The sequence below is a fragment of the Rhinoderma darwinii genome, chromosome 11 (assembly GCF_050947455.1).
Source record: "Rhinoderma darwinii isolate aRhiDar2 chromosome 11, aRhiDar2.hap1, whole genome shotgun sequence".
NCBI lineage: Eukaryota > Metazoa > Chordata > Amphibia > Anura > Rhinodermatidae > Rhinoderma > Rhinoderma darwinii.
In genome coordinates, this window is record NC_134697.1 from 67,404,546 (window position 1) to 67,430,278 (window position 25,733).

The window sequence follows — 25,733 nt, forward strand, 5'->3', positions numbered from 1 at the left end:
GTAAAGCAACCACATTGCTTTATGCTGCAAAATTGGGAAAAAATCCCTCGCTCTAGTGAGCTCTCAGAATCCCCCCCTCCTTTATCCTGGCTAGTGCCGGGAGAAACGAGGGGTTTGAACGGTCTAACCTCCTACACTGTGTGTCGCCATTTTTTGAGCTAACACACAGTGTAGAAGGTTTACATACACTAGTAAAACACACTGAAACACAAACATACATAGAAATCACTTACCTGCTCCAGTCGCCGCCGCTCCCTCCGGTCCGTCCGGTCCGTCTGCTGACGCTGCTCCATGTGCACAAGTCCGGAAGCCGCGACCGGAAGTAGTAATCTTACTGCCCGGCCGCGACTTCCGGTCCACAGGAAAATGGCGCCGGACGGCGCGCATTTCAAATCGGACTGTGTGGGAGCGGCGCATGCGCCGTTCCCACACACACGGCGTACATCATAGTGGATGGAACGGGCCCCGTTCGCAGTCCCTATGGGACTGGAGCTGCCGTATTCCATGTCTGTATGTGTCGTTAATCGACACATACAGAAATGGAAAAAAAAATGGCAGCCCCCATAGGGAAGAAAAAGTGTAAAAATAGAATAAAGTAATACACAAACACACAAATAAATATAAACGTTTTTAATAAAACCCTAACATAAAACTGATATAAAAAAAAAAAATTTGGTGACACTGTTCCTTTAAGGAATTTACAACAGTGAACATGTTTGTTTTGACAGCTAGTACGTGATATGTATATGTTTTTTTTTTTACTGCATGTATGAATATTGAGATGTAATGTTGACCAGGCTATATAAACTTGTTATGCAAGGGGTCATGCACCAGTAAAAGCTGTCCAAGGCGAAACTCGAGTCAGGCGTTTTATGATTTTGACCTCTGGTAGACTTTTAACTAATTGTTTAATGCAATTTATTAACTAATGGGTTTGTAAGTAGTGTATGTATACAGCACAATTTTAATGTTCTCTTGTATTTTTTTTCGCTGAACCGTGATATGACCAACAAAATATATTTGGAATAGGAAGCATATTGGTTGTCGGGATTAAAGGGGTTTTCCAGCTTCTGAAAACTGATGATCTATCCACTGGATAGGTCATTAGTACATGATCTGTGGGGGGTCCCGCACAGATCAGCTGGTCCGATACCTCCGTGTACCAGACGTACATGCTGGAAGCAGTTGGCTCTGGCCATTGAATAGCGGCCGAGCTGCAGTACTGCAGCTCTGCTTCTATTCAAGTGAATAGGAGCAGACCCGCAGTTCTGCAGCACGGCCGCTATGCAGTGTACGGAGCCAACTGCTTCCGGGCTCCATACATAGCATTATGTACCAAAACATCAGGTGCCCGCAGGCCACCGGAGCAGCTTATCGGTGCAGGGTCTGGGTGTCAGTCCCGCACCAATGACATGCTGATGACCTATCCGGTTATGAGCATTAAATATAGACTTGCATACTATAAACTCTGTGTTTGTTTAACCCCTTGAAAACCGAAGGTATTTTAAACCTGAGCATTTTTTTACGTTTTTCCATCATCGCATTCCAAGAGCTATAACGGTTTTATTTTTCTATCAAAATTGCTGTATAAGGTCTTTTTTTGCGGGACAAGTTGTATTTTTTTAATAGCACCATTTTGGCGTACATATAATTTATTGATTAACTTTTTATTAACTTTTTTTGCGGGGTACTGGAAAAAAAACAGAAATTTTGCCACTCTTTTTTCCATCTTCATTTTACACTGTTTACCAGGTGGTATAAATAACATAATAAATAACATTTAGTGGGTCATTAAGATTGCGGTGATACCAAATTTATACAGGTTTTTTTATGTTTTACTACTTTTACACAGTAAAAACACTTTTTTTTTTTAAATTATTTGTTTTTGTGTCGTCATATTTTAAGAGTCATAGCTTTTTTATTTTTCGACCGATGCAGCTGTATGAGGGCTTTTTTTTTGTGGGACGACTTGTCGTTTTTATTGGTACCTATTTTGAGTACATGCATCTTTTTGATCACTTTTTATCAAATGTTTTTGAAGGTAGGATGAACAGAAAACACATATATATATATATATATATTTTTTTACAGCGTTCACTGTACGGGTTAAATAATATAATTGTTTTATAGTTGAGTTCGCTACGGGCACGGCAATACCAAGTATAAATAACTTTTTTCATAATAAAGTATTTTGTAAGGGGATGAACTGGATTTTTCTGTTTTTTTTACTTGGGACTTTTATTTATTAATTTCAAACTTTATTTAAACTTTTTTATTAGTCCCGCTAGGGGACTTTACTGTGCGATGTTTTGATTGCTATTATAATACACTGCAATACTTCTGTATTGCAGTGTATTATTGCCGGTCAGAGTAAAGCGGACAGGCATCTGTTAGACCATGCTTCTGGCATGGCCTAACAGGCAATCACTAATGGCAGACCTGGGTGCTTTTGTTAAGACCCCAGTCTGCCACAGAAACCATCGGCACCCATCTATGCACACGGGGTGCCAGTGGGGTGTTAGAGGGAGCTCCCTCCCTCTAAAACCACTCAGATGTGGCGCTCGCTATTGAGCACCGCACCTGAGGGTTTAAATATGATCGGAGACCACTGCTAGTAAGAATGTAAGACATTTCATAGAAGCTTGTAGGCTGCATCCTTCGGTTTTCCATTTTTTGGAAAAGAGTTTGTTCTGACTGAATAAAGAGGAAGTCATTTTGGTGAATCTCTAAAGTTAAAACTTAAACCCTTTTAGGATGAAGGCCTTCGGATGCCTGAAAGTCCACAGCAAGAATTTACCTTTTGGAATAACACATTCTAAGGGTGAATATTTTATTTAATTTTTTTATATTTTGCTAAATATATATATATTTTCCTTTTTTGACGCAGATGAGGGGCTTTAATATGGTACCATAATGGAACCAGTAGCTTTTAATTTTTTTCCATCTTATACAGGTGAAAATAGGCAAAAGTAAGACAAATATACAAATGTCCTTGTTTTTGTTATTAAATATTAAATCTGAATTCTTTAGGCAAAAAACTTTATAGAACAATATAATCCTCCCACTCTCCCATCTGTATATCAATACCAAATAGGTGTACTTTGCCCATCATCCGTCATTGCTATAACACCCGAAAAAAAAGATACCAATATTAATAACACCTAGTCCCCCACTGTTAGCGGCTATATGGAATCTGTAAGTACCTGTGAACAAATATTTTTATTTTATGAAGTTAAGAGCAGATTGGGCAGGGATGTGGAGACAGAAAATAGTGTTTATTATTTGTATGGGTTTGGGGCAACATATTTAACATGATATGGATGCATAATTAAATGGCTTAATGATGCCCATGGTGCTCCCTACAGGGGGAAAAGGGATTTTTATTTTGTTTTAATCTTTATAATTTTCAAAGTTTATCTTATTATTTCATGTTTTTTTAGACTTTTTTTTTACTGATTTATTGAACACGTATTGCACTGGGCTAGAGGATACTGGGATCACATGATCTGTGTTACCTCAGCATTTCTTTGTATGCAGAGCACATATAATATGGATCTAATGCCTGCTGTACATTATTTTTAAATACATTTCTTGAATAATAACCATAACCAGATTAACGACAAAACCTTTTGGGATTTACTCCTTTTTGCCACTAATCTGTAGATTTACATCCTAGATGTCTAAGCACGGTGCAACTAGAGTATATATCTACAGTCCTAACTTTAATGGCAGATCGTGCTGTATAGCACTTTGCCTTTCAAAAGATTGGGCTGACACTGTGTTATCCCCGACTCTCCTGTAATGACAGGGAGCTGAAATGATCAACCTTCTGTCCCAAAAACCACTATACACAGCCCTGTGGTGATCGCTGATCATAATGATCTAGTGCCAGTGATCTGCACATAGAGGATGCAGTGCGGAATCCTCCTCTCCTTATGTAACAGTTGGAAGCTCATGAAGTCATTGTGGCATCATGGGTTTCCATAGCAATAGAATGAATGCAGGAAGCAAGCTTCCTGCATTTGGGTCCCAGTACTAAACACAGAGCTCACTTTGATCTAAAATGATCTAAACAAAACAATGTAAAGTAGATCCCTGCATCTTGGCATCTTGCAAGGAAAAATGTCTTAATTAAAATTGCAACGTTTAGATATACAGTCTTTTCCAATTCCCGGAATGGAAGGATTATGTTATGCCAAAAACTCTTAGCAGTGGAGTTGTATTTAAAGTGTCAGTCCAGGCAAAAATTCACATTTAGGCCAAAGTCATAGGACTCCAATTCCCCTTAAAGATTAAGTAAATCATGCTGTTAGAGATATCCCCTGCTGCCCCTTAGTAGGCTGCCACTGAAGCCTGTGCTGGTCATAACAACAGTGCAGTGCTGTCATGAGCACATGGGAGTCCGTATTGGAAATACAACATCACAATATACAATTATGTCTAGCTGCAGGATACTAATTGGGCACCAGTAAAGATGGAGCTTGGATAATGCAAAGATTTATAAATAACTCATTTTAATAATGTTCGTTTGGCCTATGAGGACATGTAACATTTGTAGATATTTACCACACCGGGTGGATCCTATCAAATAATAGGAAGCACACAGCTTTTACAATAAACAGAATGTGATGGCTGATTTTTCATCATGTGAGGACAGGTCCACTCTCCAATTAGCTCAGACGGCCCAATAAAATATTGCACCGTTTTGCTAATAGTGGCTTGCAACAAATATCCATACTCACAATGCAATCCTTACTTTCAGAGCTCAGAGCTCACATATGTTTAACCCCTTCCTGCCGCAGGCATTTTTCAGATTTTAATTTATTCATTTATTCCTCCCCACATTCTAAAAGCCACAATTATTTTATTTTTCCGCCGATATAGCCCTATGAGGGCTTTATTTTTGCAGGACAAGTTGTAGTTTAAATGGCACTATTTATTGTGCCATATAATGTACTAGGAAACGGGAAAAAAACATTTTGTGGGGTAGAAAATTAAAAAAAAAAACAGTGACTCCTCCATATTTTTTTTCGCTTCATTTTTTGGTATTCCCCGTGCAATTAAAACAACAACATTAACTTTATTCTGCGGGTCAATACAATTGCGGTGATACCAAATTTATATAGTTATTTTTATATTTCACTACTTTAAGGAGAAAAAACTAACTGTAAAAAATAAAATTTATTTTGTGTCGCCAATATCTTTGAGCAAAAACGTTTTCATTTTTCTGTCGATTGAGCAGTATAAGGGCTTATTTTTGTGGGACGACCCATAGTTTTTAATGGTATCACTTTTTATTTCATTTTTTTGTGGGAGATGAGGTGACCAAAAGACAGTGAATCTGGAGATTTACCATTTTTTTTTCTTACGGCGTGCACAGTGTGGGTTAAATGATGATATATTGTAAAAGTTCAGACTTTTACGGATGCAGAAATGCAAATTATGTTTATTATTTTTACAATGATTTAGGGGGAAATGAGAAAAGTAGTTTTTTTGAACTTCTAATATTTTTTGTACATAGAAAAAAAAACTTTATCTAACAGAATTTCTTTTTTTTACCCCATGCTGCCATATCAACCATTGGCACCCCACGATCGTGACGCAGGTGGGCCAATGGGCTGTTAGAGGAGGGTTGTTCCACTTCTTTCTAAGGGCATGCCCAGACATGGCGGAGTTCTTCCGCCACTGTCTGCATCAATGCCGCACAGAATCTGCGTTGCAGATTCTGTTGCGGCTTTGCCTAAAATGGGCATTAAATTGATGCGGACTAGCCATTGCATATTGAGGGGAAGAGGGCTTCCCTTCTCTCTATCAGTGCAGGATAGAGAGAAGGGACAGCCCTTTCCCTAGTAAAAGTAAAAAGAAATTCATACTTACCCAGCCGTTGTCTTGGTGACACGTCCCTCTTTCGCTATTAAGCCCGACCTCCCTGGATGACGCGGCAGTCCATGTGACCGCTGCAGCCTGTGATTGGCTGCAGCCGTCACTTGGACTGAAACGTCATCCTGGGAGGCGGAACTGGAGGAAGAAGCAGGGAGTTCTCGGTAAGTATGAACTTCTATTTTTTTACAGGTTGATGTATATTGTGATCGGAAGTCACTGTCCGAGGTGCTGAAACAGTTACTGCTGATCGCTTAACTCTTTCAGCACACACACACGTAGTCACTCGTAATTACGGGAGCCCCATTGACTTCCTCAGTTTGGCTGTAGACCTAGAAATACATAGGTCCAGCCAGAATGAAGAAATGTCATGTTAGTAAAACCAATACGCTCCGCAGCACACATAACACCTGCGGACTTCATTGCAGAATTTTGACTCTCCATTGAAGTCAATGGAGAAATTCCGCAATGAGCCCGCAACACGTCCGCAACAACCATTGTATGCTGCAGACACCAAATTCCGCACCGCAGCCTATGCTCCGCAGCGGAATTGTCCGCAACGTGTAAACAAACCCTACTAAAAAGCTGTGGAAGGCAATGGAGAAACGTGTACGCTGCGGAATTCCACCACGTCTGGTCATGCCCTAACGCTTTAAATGCCACAGTCGCTATTGACCAGGGCAGCTAAAGGGATAAACGAGCGGGATCGCGCTCGAGCGCGATACCACTTGTTACAGTGAAGTGTCGGCTGTAAAATACCCCCGCATTGTAAGGAGCAGGCTCAGCCCGTGAGCCCGCTCCATACTTCCCCTACCCGGCTACGACATAAGTATATGTTGGGAAGGGGTTAATAATACTATTATAGAACCACTAAAAGGTAGAAATGCACACCCCATGTATAATAATATTTTGGCCAACTTGACTGACTCAAAACCATTGATAGATGAATATTTATTATATTATAGTTTTATTAGACTTAATGATTCTCAGTTTGTAGCGATTATTACCAGAATTTTAGCAACTAACAACGGGGCAATGTGATATTAAATCTGAATAATAGTTCATAACAATCTAATGTTTTCTCACTGTAAATTTACTGAATATTTGTCTGATCGTGGCATTAGCCCTCAATTACTAATGTTGTCTAATAATTAGACAGCATAAACTTAGACCAGACAGTCCCAAAATGTGCCAAATTTTTCACAGGGGTGCATGCTACATGACAATTTTGCAGCATCTTGCATGACCTCTTAGACACTATTCTCTTCCTTTTGCAGCTGGATAGCTTTGTCATTTAGTAAAGTGTAAGAAAGTGTTATTTAGGTAATGTATGGCACTATACTGTTCTATGATATGATTATTTATATACTAAATGACAGTACATTATATGGAGGGTTGACAATAAAAGATACTACCCAGGGTACCATCCAACGTAAGACCGGACCTAAAGAATTTATTCATATACATAAGGAAGCAAATCGTGAAATTTATTTGTAATTAAAAATATAATATTTAACTGTATTTTGTATATTAACTTATTTCTGTCCCTTTCAATCACTGTTTAAAATAATTTGTTAAGCGTTAATATGCTGGCTGCTAAAGTCTACAATACACATTTTTATTATAATTCTGAAATATCTGTTTTCCCTGTGCTCGTAAAAAACAGCCGACAGCTAATGCAATGCAAGCTACCACTGCCTGCTTTCCTGGCTAGAGCAGGACTCAACTCGGAAAATGACTGCTTTACTGATATTGGCCATGACACCCACATAAAACATTTGTGCTGTTAAAAATACATAAAATATCAGCTTTCAATTCATATAAAATGTATGCTTTATAGCAGCCTGCATTGTCATCTACAGAAATCAGTTGTTTATATTTATAGCTATTCCTTCAAGGTTTTTACCAGCTGACTGTGCTCAACCTAGTAAATGTGAAACCCAATTTGTTATACCCTGTCTTACTGTAGAGAGCGAAATACATTGTCAGTAATCATTAATGATGACTGTGTGCTGTAAAGGCTGATACACAAGCCAGCCGGATGAAAAGCTGGGATCCAGATGCTACAGTACAATGTTATTGTTCAGCTAATGGTACAATGGGGCGAGATTCTTGCCAAGTCTGATAGTGGCATTGTAGTACATGGAAGGGTCAGTGGAACCATTAATGCTAAATCAAAGCCAACAGTTGTAATATGGTATGCAAATAGAGGCTCGGCTTTAAAAGTTACTAGACCATGAGATTTTTTTTGGTATATTTAGGAATTTTTTTTCTTCTTATAGTGATCCAGTTCTAATATACCTCTGCATAATATGTCGGAGTGTCTCTTATCTTTTTCCATGTAAACATAACAGTAACGTTTTTTTTTACTAGGCGATACAACAAATGTGTAATCTTCATAGTTTATGAATTTATACATGTGGGAGAAGTGCATACGGGAATATAAACATGTGTTCTGGGATACTCTTGTACCATTTTATCTACATTATTCAATTTGAAAGCATATGGTATATCAACCAAAGTAGTATTACTGACTAGGGAAAATACTAGTACCCAGGAGTATCTGCCAGCCTGATTCTTTATACAGTGAGAAATTACATCTGTTCTAATTTTTATATTTAATTTACAACGAAACCCAGAAGATGTTTTTTTTTATTCATACCATTTAAGCAGGAGATCATGTATGATATACTTTAGGGGTGTGCGTGTGCCCAGCATGGTTACACAGGGCATATCTGCATCGCTGCTGAATGTAGCACCACTAATAGCTTGGCATCAGAGGTTTGTGAATGGCACAAATTCTTATACTAATTGTATAGCAGTACAATTGAGACATTGCCTAGAACTGTTATCAGAAGAAAAATATAGAATTCAAGCTTTTATGTGCTACAATAGCTTGAGAAACAACAACTTATAGATCTGTTATTAATTCCTATAGAACACGCCACAAAACATGGAGATGAGAGCCTACAATTCATTTCCGTCTAGTTGCATCAAGGAGCACTCCTTATATTCATGCCATGATTTTTTTCAATGAAGAGTTTAATACCGCGAATGGCAAAGCAAATAAAGTTGTTCCTTGATCACATCAAGCTTAACTTCAAGCATAAATGCCCATGAAAATCATGAGTTAGTCACTGACGAGCCTGATGTCCCAGTCAGAAGACAGAAAACCTCATTGATATGGCCACTGCACATAGAAACAATCTTTATGCTGCTTAAAGAGGATCCGTCACCTCAAAATGCTGCCCTAGGAAAGGGCAGCATACTACAGCGACAGATGCATTCTCCTACCAGCCAAAATGGCACAAAAACATTGCTTGGCTAAAAAGAGCGATCCAAGAATATATAGGACTAATTAGTCAAGCGTATTTATGACAACAGTGCCCCCCCCCCCCCCTGCGTATCACTGTGGGCTGGACGGGGAGCACTTTCCACAATACAAGGGACTTATAACTATAAGTCTGATGTAATCTTTTATCGCTACTTTTAGCCAAAAAGCAGAATATCGTGCCATTTTGGCTAATAGAACTGACTTGTCTTTGTAATATGCTGTGCTTACCTAGGGCAGCATATTGAGGCGTCACGTCCGTTTAAATAACAAAAAATCTTGAAAACTATCAGTTAAATACGGAAAAAATTGGGGAATTAAGTTTGAAGCATCAAAGTGCTTTGGGCATAGTGCAAAAGTTTGTATATTGACAAATGTTTATACATGTTTGTAGACATATTTGTAAAGATGTTAAGCGTTTTTATAAAAACTTTGTCAATTAGTTACTGAGATTGAAACTAAACAATGCCAGTATCAAGCTTCAATGCTGATCTTAATATAAACTTGTATACTTGATAAAGAGAGGGAAAATACAATGTTTTACATGTAAAAGCTTCTTACATTACTATCTCCATCTGAATGTTAGTATTGTGTTTAGAGACAGCTGCTGAACAAAGACAATCTCTGAAAGGTTAGCTTGTTAAGAAGTTTAATTGATGGAAATTGATGTTTGCTTTATGCATGACAACATTCAGCATTGCTGTGCTTTTTCTGTTTGTTAGTTTGTGCTTTGCTCTACTTCTTTGCCAAATCCTTTAAGGTCCATTATACCATATATTTTTTAAACAAAAAATTTGCAATGATGGTATAAGGATTTTGTGGATAATAGATTTCAGTTATTCCTTCCATTTTCAGTGTATACTGAGCCATTTAACCTGCATATTACTGTCAGAAAACAAGATTTAAAAGAAGATGAGCCATTGTCTTAAATGGTTCACTTGGATGACTAATTCAGCCTCAATTAATCATTCTGCATTTGGTAGACTTATAGAGTAGTTGAAAAGCACTAGTGCATAAAGTGTTAAATACTTCATCATTTTGAGGACAGGGAAGTGAATTGCGAATCTGCTTACATTTATAAGCATGAAACAAATACACCTTTGCATTTGTCACTGTCCCTGCACAGCCCTATTTGCTATGTAGGGATATGCATTATTGGTGCATATATACTGGTATTGTATATCTTGTCAAGTGATCCATTAGAAAGTGCTGTAGGTTGTCATCGCATAACTAAATCTACTAATTGGGTTATTGCTTCCAATGATGCATGTCCCTAAGGTACCTTTTATATAATAAGAATAGTAGTTATGGACCTCTTTAGGTGACTCCTGTCGACAGCGGTTGCTGTTCCACCATAATTCCAATGCAGCTACCAGGCAAGCAAGCAGTAATCCAATTGCTAGGATGCAGAAGACTCCAGCAAAACTGTGCAATTTTAGTGATTTGCCATCTGTTTGTGCATTGTTGTGACTGTTCAGATCACATCTTCCCATTCGCGGCCACCATTTTTGTTTTAAAACGTCTAAATAACCAGTGTCTTGAAATTCAAGGATTCTGGGGGGAAAAAAAAGGACAAATTGCTAAGTTATTTAGGATGTTCTAAAACAAGGAGACAGAACATTTTTCAGAATACATTAATTTAGGTAAAAACAACAGATATTTCGTATCAAACTTAGTCAATTAGCTCTGTTATAGGAAGACTCAACCTTCATAGGGAATAAAGTAACTCTTAGTTTTCTTTCCAATGAAGGTATTTGCCCACCTTTACACGAAACATCCAAAATGTGGTGGATTAAAGTATACACTCATTTATATTGTAAACTATAAGTATATAAGGGATGCGATTAATTATTGTCTTATAGCAGGAAGAAAGTCATGAAGCAAAAAAAAGTGTCAGACACACGACTGCAATCGCTACAAATGAAAAGTTTGTGTATAACTCTAAGCAGCCTATTTATTACAGTGCCATATTGTCCTTTGTGGAATAACAATATCGTTGTGTGTGATAATATATTGCATATACAGCCTGCGTATTCGGCTTGATGAGTGTAGGGTAGATGTTCCCAGAATGAGTACACCAGGGTAGTTTAGGATCATAGGGTTGTACATTGGTATCCTGTCAATCCCCAGACTAAATTTCTGCCCTCTCTGTTGACAACGGTGTCTGGTACTCGTTTTTACAATAATGACCACGTTGTCTCTGAAGCCAATCCCCAGTTACTTCCGTAACTGAGGGTGCTTATCACAGGGTTGAATGGGATCACATGAGTATACAGTGGTATTCTACATAATCCACAAAAAGATTCTCAGCCCTCACTGTTGACAACGATATCGGGCACTCGTTCTGAAAAGAAAGACCCCGTTGTCTCTGGAACCTATCTCTGTACTGATATGATAGTTATGCTAGAGGTCGTACTCCTATTGCATATACAGCCTGCTTGTTAAGCTTGATAAGTGTATGATAAATGTTCCCAAAGTAAGTACAGCAGGGTAGTTCAAGATCATAGGGTTGTACAGTGGTATTTGTCAATCCCCAGACTAAATTCTGCCCCTCTGTTGACAGCGGTATCTGGTACTCATTCTTACAAGAACGACCACGTTGTCTCTGAAGCAAATCCTCAGTTAGTTCCATTGCCATATGATTTATCAAGCCCTGAGGCTCACACACTCCCTGATGTATCAGAACATATGGGGAAACGCGTTGGAGTATTACCTCTAGCATAACCATTATATCAGTATAGGGATAGGTTCCAGAGACAACGGGGTTGTTCTTTTTAGAACGAGTGCCCGATATTGTTGTCAACAGTGAGGGCTGAGAATCTAACTGTGGAGTAGGTAGAGTACCACTGTATACTCCTGTGATCCCGATCAAATCTGTTATAAGCCCTCTCAGTTACGGAGCTAACTGAGGATTTGGTTCAGAGACAACGTGTTCGTTCTTGTAAGAATGAGTACCAGATACCGCTGTCAACAGAGGGGCAGAAATTTAGTCTGGGGATTGACAAAATACCACTGTACAACCCTTTGATCCTGAACTACCCTGCTGTACTTACTCTGGGAACATTTATCCTACACTTATCAATCTTAACACGCAGGCTGTATATGCAATAGGAGTACGACCTCTAGCATAACTATCATATCAGTACAGGGATAGGTTCCAGAGACAACGGGGTTGTTCTTTTCAGAACGAGTGCCCGCTATCGTTGTCAACAGTGAGGGCTGAGAATCTTTTTGTGGATTAGGTAGAATACCACTGGATACTCATGTGATCCCAATCAACCCTGTGATAAGCACCCTCAGTTACGGAACTAACTGGGGATTGGCTTCAGAGACAACGTGGTCATTCTTGTAAAAGCGAGTACCAGATACCGTTGTCAACAGAGAGGGCAGAAATTTAGTCTGGGGATTGACAGGATACCACTGTACAACTCTATGATCCTAAACTACCCTGATGTACTCATTCTGGGAACATCTACCCTACACGCATCAAGCCGAATACGCAGGCTGTATATGCAATATATTATTACACACGACGATATTGTTATTCCATTTTTATGGGAAAAAAATAAAAGTTATATGTAATGTCAGGATAGGGAGACAGACAGGTGAGCCCTAATCTACCCGCCACTCAGTCCCTGCCTACTTGCACAGCCCGTCCTAGGCGACGGCGTACAACTGGGCGACGGTCCCTACGCTCAATATGTGCACGACAGACAAAACAAGACAAGGGTACACAGAAGCAAGGAAAGAAGGGCAGTTGCCCACGGCAACACCATGAGCAACAGAGTAGTGGACGAGCCGAGTCAAACCAGGAGTGTACGAGGTAACAAATGCAGAGCAGGAGAATAGTCAGTCAAGCCAGGGTCAATATGAAGCAGAGGTCAATGGTAACAGCAGAAACAGCAGAGCCAGGAAGCAAGAGAATCACAGGCAAAGGACAAGCAGAAAATTAAGGTATAAGTAGACCAAGGGTGGGAGCTAGAACCGTCTGGCCAGGCTGCGATAGGCTCTCCCACTCCTCAGCCTACAAGCCTGAGTGGTAGCATATCGAGTCACTCTAGCAGACCTAGGAACAGATGCAGGCTGATTAACCACGGGCGTCAACACAGAAGCTGTGTCAGGCAAATACTTTACATTTTATTTTAGAAATTTACCCTTCCTCAATATACTGTATTTGTTACAAAGTTGGGAGGTATAACGGGAACCAGCCTGTTGATTCATTACTGGGAATAAACAATTGTCCTTTGTGCCAATTAAAGGACATCCGGATTTGGCTTGTGTTTTTATGATTCGCAACTTGAACTGTTTTGATTTGGCTTACCTGATTATTTTTAGGATTCTCCACTATACCACATCCTGATTCTGCTTGACCTCTATTACCGGATCCTTGGCTTATTCAACTACACTCATGTCTGTTCCACGGTACCCGGTTCTGACTTACTTCCATTATCCCATACCCGGTTCTGACCTCCGTTACTGGATTTATATCTTGTATGAATATGCTACCACATACCCAAATCAAAGTTTTACCCTCAATAGTACATTCGGATATTCACTTTTTGTTGTTGTTGTCTTTAGCAGCCGTACTGCCAATCTATTTCCCCATTAATCTGATTCCACGTCTGCTAGACGTTATCCAGGGAACAAAACTCTGGACCAGTTTAATAAACCTAAATCTTTGGGCCGGTTGATAACTTCAATCCTAACCGCAGTCATGGTAAAGTGGGGTCCCACAGCCGTCTTTATCTTGACTTTTAACGCATTAAATACACAGTGGCTAGATGCCTTATCTTGACTTTTTCAATGACTTTTGTTGCGTGATATCACGCTGCAGCAAATTAGCAGAGTCAAGATAAAGATGGCTACATCCGTATATGTGCATTTTGTTGGTTAATTATTTCCCTGGGTATTCCAGGAACCAGATCTTTATCATAAATATATCACAATTTTCCATTGGTCCAAGCAGTGTTCAGATATTTTTCCATATGAAAATGTAGTTTAATATCAGGGTATTCATTGAAAGATATCTGCAAAGATCTGTGTTTAATCATTAATGACCAGAAAAACATGAAAAACAAGTACTGTTTTGAGCAAAGGACTCATTTACATCAATCACAACTAAATATTTTAACAATAATGTGTGGGTACCTTTGGATTATATTATTAGTATTAATCCTGACCTACAATGTGTATAATTCGTTTTTAATGACGTAACAATAACCACACGTTTGACTGTAATACCATAGATTTCAAACATTTTTTAAAAGGTAGCCACTTTATTAAAACATTGCAAAACACATTAACATTTAACCTTCATATTTAGAAGAATAGAGCAGAATAAATATAATGGAGTGCACTGTGTGAACTGCAGGCATGGCTGGGGCAAGGTGTAAGCAGAGTAGACGGCTACCTATGGTACCATTAAGAGGAGGGCGGGCACAATTTATTATTCATGGACTAAAACTATAAACACTTAGGTGTTGGTAATGGTGTCAGTTCCAGAATATGATAAGGGCTTTCCTTAAGTGCAGCCATCATGCTAAACTTTAGGGACTGTGTATGTGTGTTGGTGAGTGTGTGATTATGTGTGTGTGAATGATGCACTCTGAAACTATGTCACTATGACACGTAGATCTGTTCCACCCTTAATTACAGCCTTTTTAAATAAAATAAAAAAACCTTTGTAAATTAGTAGTCTACCGTCTGAAATACAGGATATCATTACAATTAGTCGTCACTGTTAATATAATGCTTTTTTAACAATAAATGATGTACATGTGGTCTGCCGATATAGCATACTTTAAAAAGTATTTTTTTTATAAACTTAAAATTTTAAAGAGAAGTAAACGTAACCTCTCTATCCAACAGTAGAAGGGGGATAGGGGTGGTGTATGACTGAAGCTCCTTGAAGGCACTTTCAAAGCAAATGTGAAGATATGAAGGTAGTCCCTAATTCAAAGTCCCTTAAGTGGTGGGGGGGGGGGTGGATGCCACTGATGATAAGGATAGGATGTTGGAGAAGAGCAGAAGGCTTGCCAAGGATTCCAGATATGTTGATAGGTGAAGATACTGTGTGAGGTTAGGGCTGCTAGTTCCTCCAGGCGATATATTTTTGTCTACTGTGTTTATCCAGTGAGCTATAGAGGAACTAAATGAGGATATCCATAGAGTTGGAATGATGAGTTTTGCTCCCATGGGGAGGTGTAATAGCAGGTCTTGGGTTTAGGAGAGGGTTGCAAAGTGGGAGGATTTTGAATTGTTCAATAAGCACTAGTCTATTCATTCATTCATTCATTCATTTTCATTCATCATGTGATAGCTAGGCAGAACTGTAAAGGGGTATTCTGGTTACCCCCTATCCAAATTTGCTGATTGGTGCGTGTCCGACAGCTGGGGCCCCACCAATCACGAGAATGAGGGACCTGTACCCCCCCCATTGGAATGGAGCTGCAGATCGCTTATGCGCATTTCTGCTCCATTCATTCTCTATGTGAGTACCAGAAATAGCCAAACACTATACTCGTTCTCGTGATCGGTGAGAGTCCCAACTGTTGGCATCCACCGATCAGCAAGTTATCCCCTATCCTACGGATAGGGGGTAACTTGTTCTAACGGAATACCCCTTTAAACATTTTGTTTGCTATAAGTAATAATAGAATGCATTAAGAAAACCATGCCAAAGGCTGTAAAAATAAGGTTAATAAAAATGGCAACTCAGGTTTTGAACATGTATGATTGCATTTCATCTATACATTCCAATGTACAAGTTCAAAGTCATCAGTGCATTAAGGTCAATGTTACTTGTCAGGAGCAATCTATGTTTTCTATCTGGCAGATTAACATACGTATGGGCAATCATATAATCTGACATTGTCTAGTGTACGAACTCAGATTCAGAGATTTTGCTCATGGTTTTTACAACACACATGTCAAACAGGATTATTTAATAAATGCAATGAAGCTATGCAACATGTTTAAAAACACATACACAATAGTTGTTATAGAAACTCTAATATCAAGAACACTTTGCTACACGTGTTTTGCTTTACATCATCATATGTACATTGGATAGTTAATTTCCTTGACTTTTAGCAAATTAAAAAATAATTACAACCACTGAAGTACCCAAATTTGTGAAAAAGTAAGGTGAGCTGGGTTTATACAGTGATAATCTAGATGGCAGTCTGCCTGAATTGCTAATGTTTTATACATAAATACTAATTAGACTTAATTTTTAAGGAGGAAATGTTAAAATTGTTTTAACTTTATAACGACAAAGAAAATAAAAACTTTAACCCCTTACTGCACCTTGATGTAACTGCATGTCCAGGTGAGCATTGACTTCTTGCACCTAGACGGCCAGTCACGTCTTTATTTTAAAAGTTAGCCACCGCGCGGCGCTGCACCACTGCGGCTGTTGACTGCACAGAGCATCTGCCCCGGCAGAGTACAAGGGACCTATCAGAGCGATCCGTTGTCGGAGATTGCTCCGATTGGGTAGTTTGTACAGACTAACCAATCATAGCTCAGTAGTACAGTGAAACTTTAAGACAGACTCTGATCTCCCCTGTTGGTGTATGAAAGTCGGAGATATCAGAGCCTATGTTGTAGTTAAAAACACATTAAACCCTTGATCACAGTTCCCGCACTGTGATCACTCCACTACCTCTCCCGGTGTATAAGGCTAGGTTCACACAACCATGTGTTACGTCCGTAATGCACGGAACGTATTTCAGCCGGAAGACCCGGACCAAACACACTGCAGGGAGCCGGGCTCCTAGCATCATAGTGATGTACGACGCTAGGAGTCCCTGCCTCTGCGTGGAACTACTGTCCCGTACTGTAATCATGATTTACAGTACGGGACAGTTGTCCTGCAGCGAGGCAGGGACTCCTAGCATCGTACATCACTATGATGCTAGGAGCCCGGCTCCCTGCACTGTGTTCGGTCCGGGTCTTCCGGCCGAAATACGTTCCGTACATTACGGACGTAACATGGTCGTGTGAACCCAGCCTTAGGGAGATTTTTATTTGTATTTTTATTTTTTTGTTTTCAAAATTCATAAAACACTAAAAAAAGTGTTTAGTCAGTGTTACTCAGTGTCAATTTAGTCAGTGTTAGGGCCTGTTCACATCAGCGTTGCCTTTCTGTTGAGGGGTTTCATCTGAGGTTTCTGTCGGGTTAACCCCTCAACTGAAACCTTAGTCGACTGCGCTATTGATTCCGTAAAAACAACGGAACTCTGTTACAGTGGTGACAAACGGAAACCTTTAGCAACGTTTCCGTCACCATTGACATCAATGGTGAGGGAAATGGAAGCTAAGGCTTCAGTTTGCCTTTCCGTTGAGGGGTTAACCCGATGGAAACCTCAGACGGAACCCCTCAACGAAAAGACAACGCTGATGTGAACAGTCCCTAAGTTAGTTCGTTTTAATGTCTTAAAAAAAAAATAAAAAAATATTAGTATAAGTTAGTTTGTGTTTAATGTAAAAGAAATTACAAAAAAAGTTCTATAGTATACATGTAGATAAAGTATACATTAGTATAAATACAGTATACATCTATACATTTACTGTACATATAAAAAAAAATGGCCCGCAGAGCATACACTGCAGAAGAGGCATATAAGACACTCGCATCGGACACAGAGAGTGTTAGTGATGTAGGATCCGCTTTTGCTCTGTCCACCTCCTCAACTGACACTGAGGAACCTCCTCGCAGTCGCAGGAGGGTTAGCGTTCAGGTTACACCTGCACCTGAATCTAATTGGTTGCCCCCAACCTTCTACACCACCCAAGTACCGGACTTTACTTCTCCTGCACGGGTCCACGTACAGACAGCAGGACTGTCAGAAATATAATTTTTCCAGCTCTTCTTTTCTGACAGCCTTGTTGAAAAAACACTAATGAGCAGACAAATCTATGTGCTCAACAATTTATTGTTGCGAACCCCAGAACTTTTTGTGCCATGCCATACATGTGGCATCCCAACAACAAATCAGAAATGCTGCACTACTGGTGATTGGTCCTAAATATGGGCTTAACTAAGAAGCCATCAGTGAGGGCCTATTGGTCCACTGATGTGCTCTACCACTGCCCCTTATACCCCAAAACAATGCAGAGGGCTCGTTTTGGGGCAATCCAAAAATGTATACATTATACGATAATTCCCAGTGCCCCCCAGGATGAACCCAATTTCGACCGACTCTTGAAATTGCCATTGACAAGTCCCTGTTGCATTTCAAGGGGAGGGTGAAATTCAGGCAGTATTTGCCCAACAAGCGTGCCAGGTAGGGCATTAAAATGTATAACTTGCGTCAGTCGGAGTTGGGCTACACGCATAGTTTTAAAATTTATGAGGGAAGGGACTGCCACATTGAGCCCCTAGAATGTCCCCCCATCCTGACCACAACTGGGAAGATTGTGTGGGACCTCCTGCACCCACTATTTGATCAGGGGTACCACCTGTACATTGACAACTGGTACACGAGTGCACCCCTGTTCAAATGCCTGACAGAGCAAAAAACGGTGGCGTGTGGGACAGTCCGCAAGAATCAAAGGCACCTCCCAAGGACCCTTTTGAGCCAAACCCTGTAGCTTGGAGAGAGCAGGGCGCTCCATAGCGAAGGGGTTCATTTTTAAAAATTCAGGGACAAGAAGGATGTATTGATGCTAACATCCATTCATGATGCCACCTGCTCCCTTGTCCCTGTGCGTGGTGCAACATCCACCACCACGTCACAGCATGTGTGTATCCAGGCATATAATAAATTACTCAAGCCGTACAATGCCATGTGGAAGTCTAAAATTTGGTACAAAAAACTGGCGGTGTACTTCATCCAAATGGCACAACTCCTTTATCATTTACAGGAGCACTGGTCACCAGGTGACATACCTTGAATACCAGGAGAAGGTAATAAAATCCCTTCTCTTTGGTAATGTGGCAGAGGTAGGAGTAGTGATGTCCCAAAGATAGTTCCAGGGCAACATTTTCCTTATGAAGTTCCGCCCACAGAGAAAAACTACACCCCCAGAAAAGGTGTCATGCCTGTATCAGAAGAGGCAAAAGAATAGACACGACATACCAGTGCAACACCTGTTCCTCCCACCCCGGACTGTGTATGAAGGAGTGCTTCCGCATATGCCACACCTCTCTGGAGTACTACATTTCCATCCATCCCTTTCATTTATAATTATCGTTCCTTTCATTTATAATTATCGTCCCTTTCATTTTTAATTATCGTCCCTTTCATTTACAATTACAGTCCCTTTCACTTACCATTTCTCCATTTAAAAATGTAACGTCCCACATAACAAAACTAAAAATTCAAATTATACACCTAGATGAATACCTAGGATTTGTAATATGGTGTAGTATTTGCACAATTTTTTATTTTTCACGCCAGATTTACACAAGATTCTGTAAAAAAAACTGTGGGATCAAAAAAGTGATCACGCAATGTATTTGGACCACTTTGGGGTATCCCTTAACTGAGTACAAATAGCCCAATAAATGTTGAGGTGCTTTTCTTCACTTGCATGCTCTGTGTCTGAAAAGCGGTCCTTTAAATGAAGCTTTTGTGAAAAAAAATTAGATTTCCTCAAGATTCTTGATGAAAATTATGGGGTTAAAAAAGTGATCACACCCCTAGATAACTTCTTTGAGGGGTGTCGTTTTCAAAATGCAGTAATTTCGGGGGGATTTCCATCATTCCAGCACCTCCACTGCTCTTACAAAAAAAAAAAGACGTTTCTACAAAATTTTAGAAAAAATTACATAAATTTCAAAACCATTGTGATACACCAAAAAGTGACAAAAACAGTTAAAAATTGTGGTCAAAATCTGGTAGACAAAGGGTAAAACAAATGTAATAACATTTATACAATATAATGCATATATAATATATTTTGGAATTAAAGCTAGAAAAAAAATATTTTTAATTTTTATTTTTGACATTCTTGGCGGTTTTTACGAAAATATAAACCGTATTGACCTAAATTTTACATCAAAAGAAAGCACAATATGTGATGAAAAAACAATGTCAGAATTACTTAGATGTGTAAAACCATCGGCGAGTTATTCTCAGATAAAGTGACACATACCAGATTTAAAAAATCTGGATTCGTCCTAAAGCTCTAAAATGGCTCAGTCCTGAAGGGGTAAAGTAAAATCTTGTCTACAAAACTTTATCTCTCACCTTCAATATTAAAATCTTTAACCCCTTCGCGCACCCTGACTTGCCATTACGACCGGGTGCGGAGGGTGATGTCTGGAGCACGCTCACGTACTGCGCACGCTCCATATGCTGCGGGTGTCGGCTGTATTTTACAGTCGAAACCCGGGACTAACAGCCGGGAGCATCTATCGCGCTGTTCCTGTCTGTTTAACCCCTCAAATGCTTCGGTCAATCACGACCGCAGCATCGGAGGCGTTGAAAAGAGGGGGGCATCCCCCTCAGACAGCTCATCGCCGCCCCCGGAGTGAGATCGGGGGATGACGACGGTTGTTATGGCAGCCCAAGGGCCTAATGAAGGCCCACAGGACTGCCTTTGCTCTGCCTTTGCTAAGCCCTGCTTGAGGCAGGGCTTAACAGATGCCTGTAAAATGACAATATACTGCAATACGTTAGTATTGCAGTATATTGTAGCAGCGATCTAACAATCGCTGGTTCAAATCCCCTAGGGGGGCCAATAAAGTGTGTGAAAAAAAGTGAAATAAAGCTTTTAGTACTGAAAAAAAATATTTCCCCTAAAGTAATGTAAAATAAAAAAAAGTCAACAAAATTGGTATCGCTGCAACAGTAAAAGTCTGAACTATTACAATATAGCATTATTTAACGTGCACGGTGAACGCCGTAAAAAATAAAAAAAATTGAAAATCCAAAATTGCTGTTTCTTGGTCAACTTAACTCTAAATTTTTTTTTTAGAAAAAGTGATCAAGAAGTTCTATGTACCAAAAAATTTTACCAATAAAAACTACAGCTCATCCTGCAAAAGAAAAAGCCCTCGCACTGCTCAATCGGTTAATAAATAAAAAAATTATGGCTCTCAGAATGTGGCGACAAAAATTTTTTTTTTTTTTAAACAAAGAGTTTATTATCAATAAAAGTAGTAAAATATAAAAAAATATATAAATTTGGTATCGCCATAATCGTATTGAGCCACAGAATAAAGATAAGTTGTAGTTTTACCACACGGTGAAAGCCGTAAAAACAAAACCCAAAAAGCAATATAGGAATCATACTTTTTTCCAACTTCAGCCCGCAAATAATTTTTTTCAAGTTTCCCTGTACATGGAATGGTGCCAAAAGAAACTACAACTCCTCCCCCCCAAAAATAAGCCCTCTCACCTATTGACAGAAAAATAAAAAAGTTATGACTCTTGGAATGCGTGGAGTGAAAAACGAAAATTAAAAATCAAAAAATGGCTTCTCCCCGAAGGGGTTAAGGCCCTTTTACACAGGCAAATTATCGGGCAAATGAGTATTCACTGAACGTGCATTCACGATCATTGCCCTGTGTTAACAGAGCAACAATCAGACGATGAACGAGCAAACGGATAGCTTCCATCTGAGAGATCCGTCTGAGGTATATGTTTGTTTATCATCTTGTGCCATATATCTCGGGGTATGTTGTGTTTTTTAGATAAATTAAGGGATGCCACATTTGTATATTTATGACATCATAAATAATTACTTTAACTTGCCTCTCATTTACATGCTCATATGCAAACCCCTATTTCTAATTATATTAAAATAAAATTACTACTTTTAGCATGTTTTTCTGCTTTCATTGTTTAGTGCTGTGTAAATAAATGACAGGATGCCACAGACAAAGAAACAGTGTGGGAGTCAGTGCCAGATTAGGGGCCAAATGGGCATAAAGTGCTGCTGAAGAGGTCATTTCTACCCTATCTAAGGGTCCAGGAGTGTATTCATACAGTGATTAGCTGCAGAGTTATAAAACTCCCCTTACTCACACCGACTGTCTATTCTATTTGTGAGTGCTGCGTGCAGAATCTCAAGTGTATTGCTATGATATGCTGGGCCTACAGCTCCCAGTATGGCCTGAACAATGGTCAGGGTGCGCTTGGAGTTGTTGATTTTTTTAAGAACAAGATGGCACCACTCATCATCTCACTGCAGTCAGAGGCAAAATAAACAATGACATTCAATGATCCACAGGTAACAGCTTCTCTGCTTGGAATCATTGTCTTTTCTTCTCCATCCAGCCCAGACAGGCATAACAACTTCTTCCAGTATTCACTTGAGTCTGCAGAGTTTGTCACCCAGATGTATTTGGCTCCTCATTATCTTTGCACTTTCTAGCAACACAAACTACTCAACCGCTGCCATATTCACCAGTTTTAGAGCTAGTATACTGCCCCTAAAACCAAGGCTGCTGCAGCCCCAGTATTGTGCGTGCTGTACTACCCTCATACTGTGTCATGCTGCTACTGCTACAATACTACCAGCTTATTTTTAAATAGTATTCCCATAGTGCCCACTAAAATAGTGTCACACATAGTGCACCCAATAATAGTACTCTTAAATGGGCTGCTGCAATGCAAAGGCTCCCACCAATTTAGTTGTATATTCTTATGAAAAATAATCATATACAAAAGCAATGCAGGTACATGAGGAAGGTTTCAAATATAATAAAGTAAATATTTTCACTGGAGTTTCTCTTTAACCAGTTGCTGACTGCTCGTAGACTATAAACGTCCTGGCTTTCCACACCCATCTCTGTAAGGACTTTTAAAAAATGTTGAATATGTTTCTTATTTTATTACATAATACCAAAGAACCATATCTTCTGGGAAAAACAAAACCATATACATGTAGGTTGGCAGAGGAACAGAACAACAATTTTCTAGTAAATTGGCTAAATTGGCTAAAACTTGGAAATGTGCCTGTTCAGGAAGGAATTAAAGGAGTGGTCTCATAATAGACCAGCGACCAGGAGAAGTTGTGGTCATCAAATGTAATAGTACATGACAACCTTTCAAATGAATGTCCATCCACTTAAAACATGAATGGCCCAAGACCGCAATATTAAGTACTACTGCTTATCAGCATTCTAGCTAATGTAGGTGGTCTTGAGCAGGGAATCTTCCTCTATGACATCTATTGGCCATAGGGCAAATGTATAAGGTACTGCTTATATTCCCAAGTGTGTAGACCTATCTGAAAGTACATTAGAACAAAGGAAAGACAGTTTACAAGACTGACATAAGCTGTCAGTGCAAAAAGTTCTATAGTTCTCAGTCTCAAGACCAGGACTGGTAGCAACAGTATCCGAAAACAAATGGGGGAACATAACTCATTAAAGGTGATGTTCCTGCAGGACAACCCATTTCCACATGCCATGTCAGAACACAAGGACATGACAGTACTTGCCACAAAGGAAAGCTGCTGTAAAGAGTGGCTCCCACCCTGGAAAACTTAGCGCAACATGGTATTACATGGTCAACTGTTGATTTGTGTTGCTGCAGAAAAAATGTGAGCAGCGGGTTTTATTTTGCCAAACCTGCAGTTATCAAATGGTACCAGGTGGCTTTAATATTCCAGATGGGACAATTCCTTCAATAAGTTTTGTACCGATATTTGATCCTCATTGATCATCTTACCCTACTAGAGAACATGAATATTAGGGATTTCATTATTATTTTTAAATACTTTTCCAGAAAGAATATGTCCGTTGCAGTACAAAATAGCAGATGTTAAAAAGCAGCATTTGTAACAAGTGGTAAAGTGAAAGAACAAACAATAATTGGCAAATTCTTTCCTTAAGTGGACCATGAAATTGACTGTGCTAAGGAAATAGACCATGACTAATTTTTAAGATTTTCTTTCCCCATGGTTAACAACATAGTAGTACTGCATGTCTTTTTAATATAATACATATAATTTAGTGCATGCAGCACGATGTCAGTGCTTTCTTGACAAAACAAAGAAAAATAGGAATGATACAATTTCATGCTGAAATGTCTGCATTGCTGTTTGCATATATCAAAGCTTTAAATGAATAACTATTCAGCAGCAGTTCATATCTCATATAACTGGATTTAAGCTAGTAATAATTGTTACGCTGCTCATGGAGAAGTGGATCCCCTAAGTCGCAATTCGTTTGGCGCTGGCTAGACTATGGTCAAAGTTTAAGAAATCTACCAGTTCTTCACCCTTAACCCCTGCAATGGAGTTTGGACTTACCTGGTCAGTTTGCCAGGTCATGTTCCCGAGAATAGTCGGTGGCGGAGGTGCCGTCACTGAATTCATAAACTGATTAGAAGTCAGAAAGTAGCAAGCCAGAGGATGAGATAAAACCAAAAGCAGAAGTTAGGACAGGAATAGAACCACAGGAACTAAGCGACAAATCCAAAGTTTGAGAAAGGAGAGTAATCCAGGAATACGACAGAGGTCAGGGTCAGGATCGGAATCAGAAACAGAGTTAATAGCAATAGGAACAACAGCCAAACAAATTATATACCTTAATATACAAGCAAGGGATCCATGGAAACTTCTCCTTTGAATAGGCCTGCCATAGCTGAAGTCATCTGTAGCTGCTGGTTAAAATGGAAAGTGACGTAGACGGTGGATGGTAAGTAGGCAGCATCACTACAATAGGGGCAGCAGAGGAGAAGCATCCAGTTGCCTAGTAACCAGGAATTGGCCATTCACTGAGACTTAGCAATGAAGCCGGAAGAGGTGAGTAACAGAAGCCATCCTCTTAGAGCTCTCCCTAAAGGGGGTTTGAAAGCCTTAAGAGGATATTACAAGTAAAATTACTTGATGAGCAGTGAAGCATGAACGTCCACCTGAGAAATGTAGGTTCTTGTCTCAGGACCATGTCCATTCCAAGTAGATTAGATAATAGAGTCTCCCACGGACCTTCTTAAATGCAGGATTTGTTTAACCTTAAAATGTGATTCAAGAGTGGGGGCAGAAGAAGTCTTGAAATTTGTAGAAAACCTGCTGATGACCTGGGGTTGAAGAAGAGGGGTATGGAAACTATTGGGAATCCGGACGGAAGTCGGCAGCTTTAGGCAAAAGGTAACTTGCTTAATCTGCTTAAGTACCTGGAATGGAGCAATGAAACAAAATTTCAAACAACTGCCAACTTTCCTAGGCCAGGCCGTCACAGTAACTTAATCCTAAGAGCCAAAAGCAAGATGCTGTAAGGAATCTCTAAGATCACCAGAATTTCATAGTGGGACCTGCAGGACTCTCTTCTGAGCTTTTGCTGTCCAGGAAGAACATCAGTAAACATATAGGTAAACACTAAGACTTGAAACAATTTGCTCTTGACAGACAAGGCAGAAATATAATTATTTGACCACTGTACCAGAAGACATGTTTAGCGAAAACCAAATAAAGAATAGTGGTGGAAATGTTATAGTTTGTTGCATCAGGACCTGGGCAGGTCATCATCATAGAATTTAATATGAATTCTTCATTGTACCAGAGAGTGCTTGAGGATAATATGAGACCATCTTTGTGAAGACTTAAGCTCAGTCAAAAG

The 25,733-nt window shown here is 39.5% G+C and overlaps 1 protein-coding gene across 2 annotated transcripts in view; it reads right to left on the minus strand.

The window, feature by feature from the left end:
• The window catches only part of GRID1 (glutamate ionotropic receptor delta type subunit 1), an 832,880-nt gene that overhangs the window by 16,864 nt on the left and 790,283 nt on the right, over positions 1 to 25,733 (minus strand). The window contains exon 15 of one of the 2 annotated variants that reach the window (XM_075841706.1): positions 10,525 to 10,765. In XM_075841706.1, coding sequence (XP_075697821.1) covers positions 10,525 to 10,765 — 241 coding nt within the window. Of the gene's footprint in view, positions 1 to 10,493; positions 10,766 to 25,733 lie in introns of both variants that reach the window. The other variant, XM_075841707.1, reaches the window with a different exon arrangement.